Source organism: Nestor notabilis, unplaced genomic scaffold (genome assembly GCF_000696875.1).
Source record: "Nestor notabilis isolate BGI_N333 unplaced genomic scaffold, ASM69687v1 scaffold16832, whole genome shotgun sequence".
NCBI lineage: Eukaryota > Metazoa > Chordata > Aves > Psittaciformes > Psittacidae > Nestor > Nestor notabilis.
In genome coordinates, this window is record NW_009918875.1 from 8,526 (window position 1) to 8,732 (window position 207).

The 207-nt window shown below is 63.8% G+C and overlaps 1 protein-coding gene across 1 annotated transcript in view; it reads right to left on the bottom strand.

Annotated features, from left to right (window-relative positions):
* Window positions 1–207, bottom strand: part of OBSL1 (obscurin-like 1) — a 15,038-nt gene that overhangs the window by 3,323 nt on the left and 11,508 nt on the right. Inside the window, 2 exon segments of the mRNA XM_010009961.1 lie at window positions 8–64; window positions 150–207. Coding sequence (XP_010008263.1) covers window positions 8–64; window positions 150–207 — 115 coding nt within the window.

Here is a 207-nt window from a genome sequence, read left to right on the forward strand (position 1 = left end):
ACCGCGCGCTCACCCTGCCGCACCCACACGTCTGACAGCCCACGCAGGAACTTCACCAGCAGCTCTGCACAGCCAAACCCCCTGCATCAGTTCCTGTTGCTGCTGTGGGGGGGTCCTGGGGTACCCCCACTGCCCCCACTGCCACTCACCTCGGACGCTCACATCAAACTGCATCTGGTCATGAGAGGAGAGGCAGGGGTAGACACC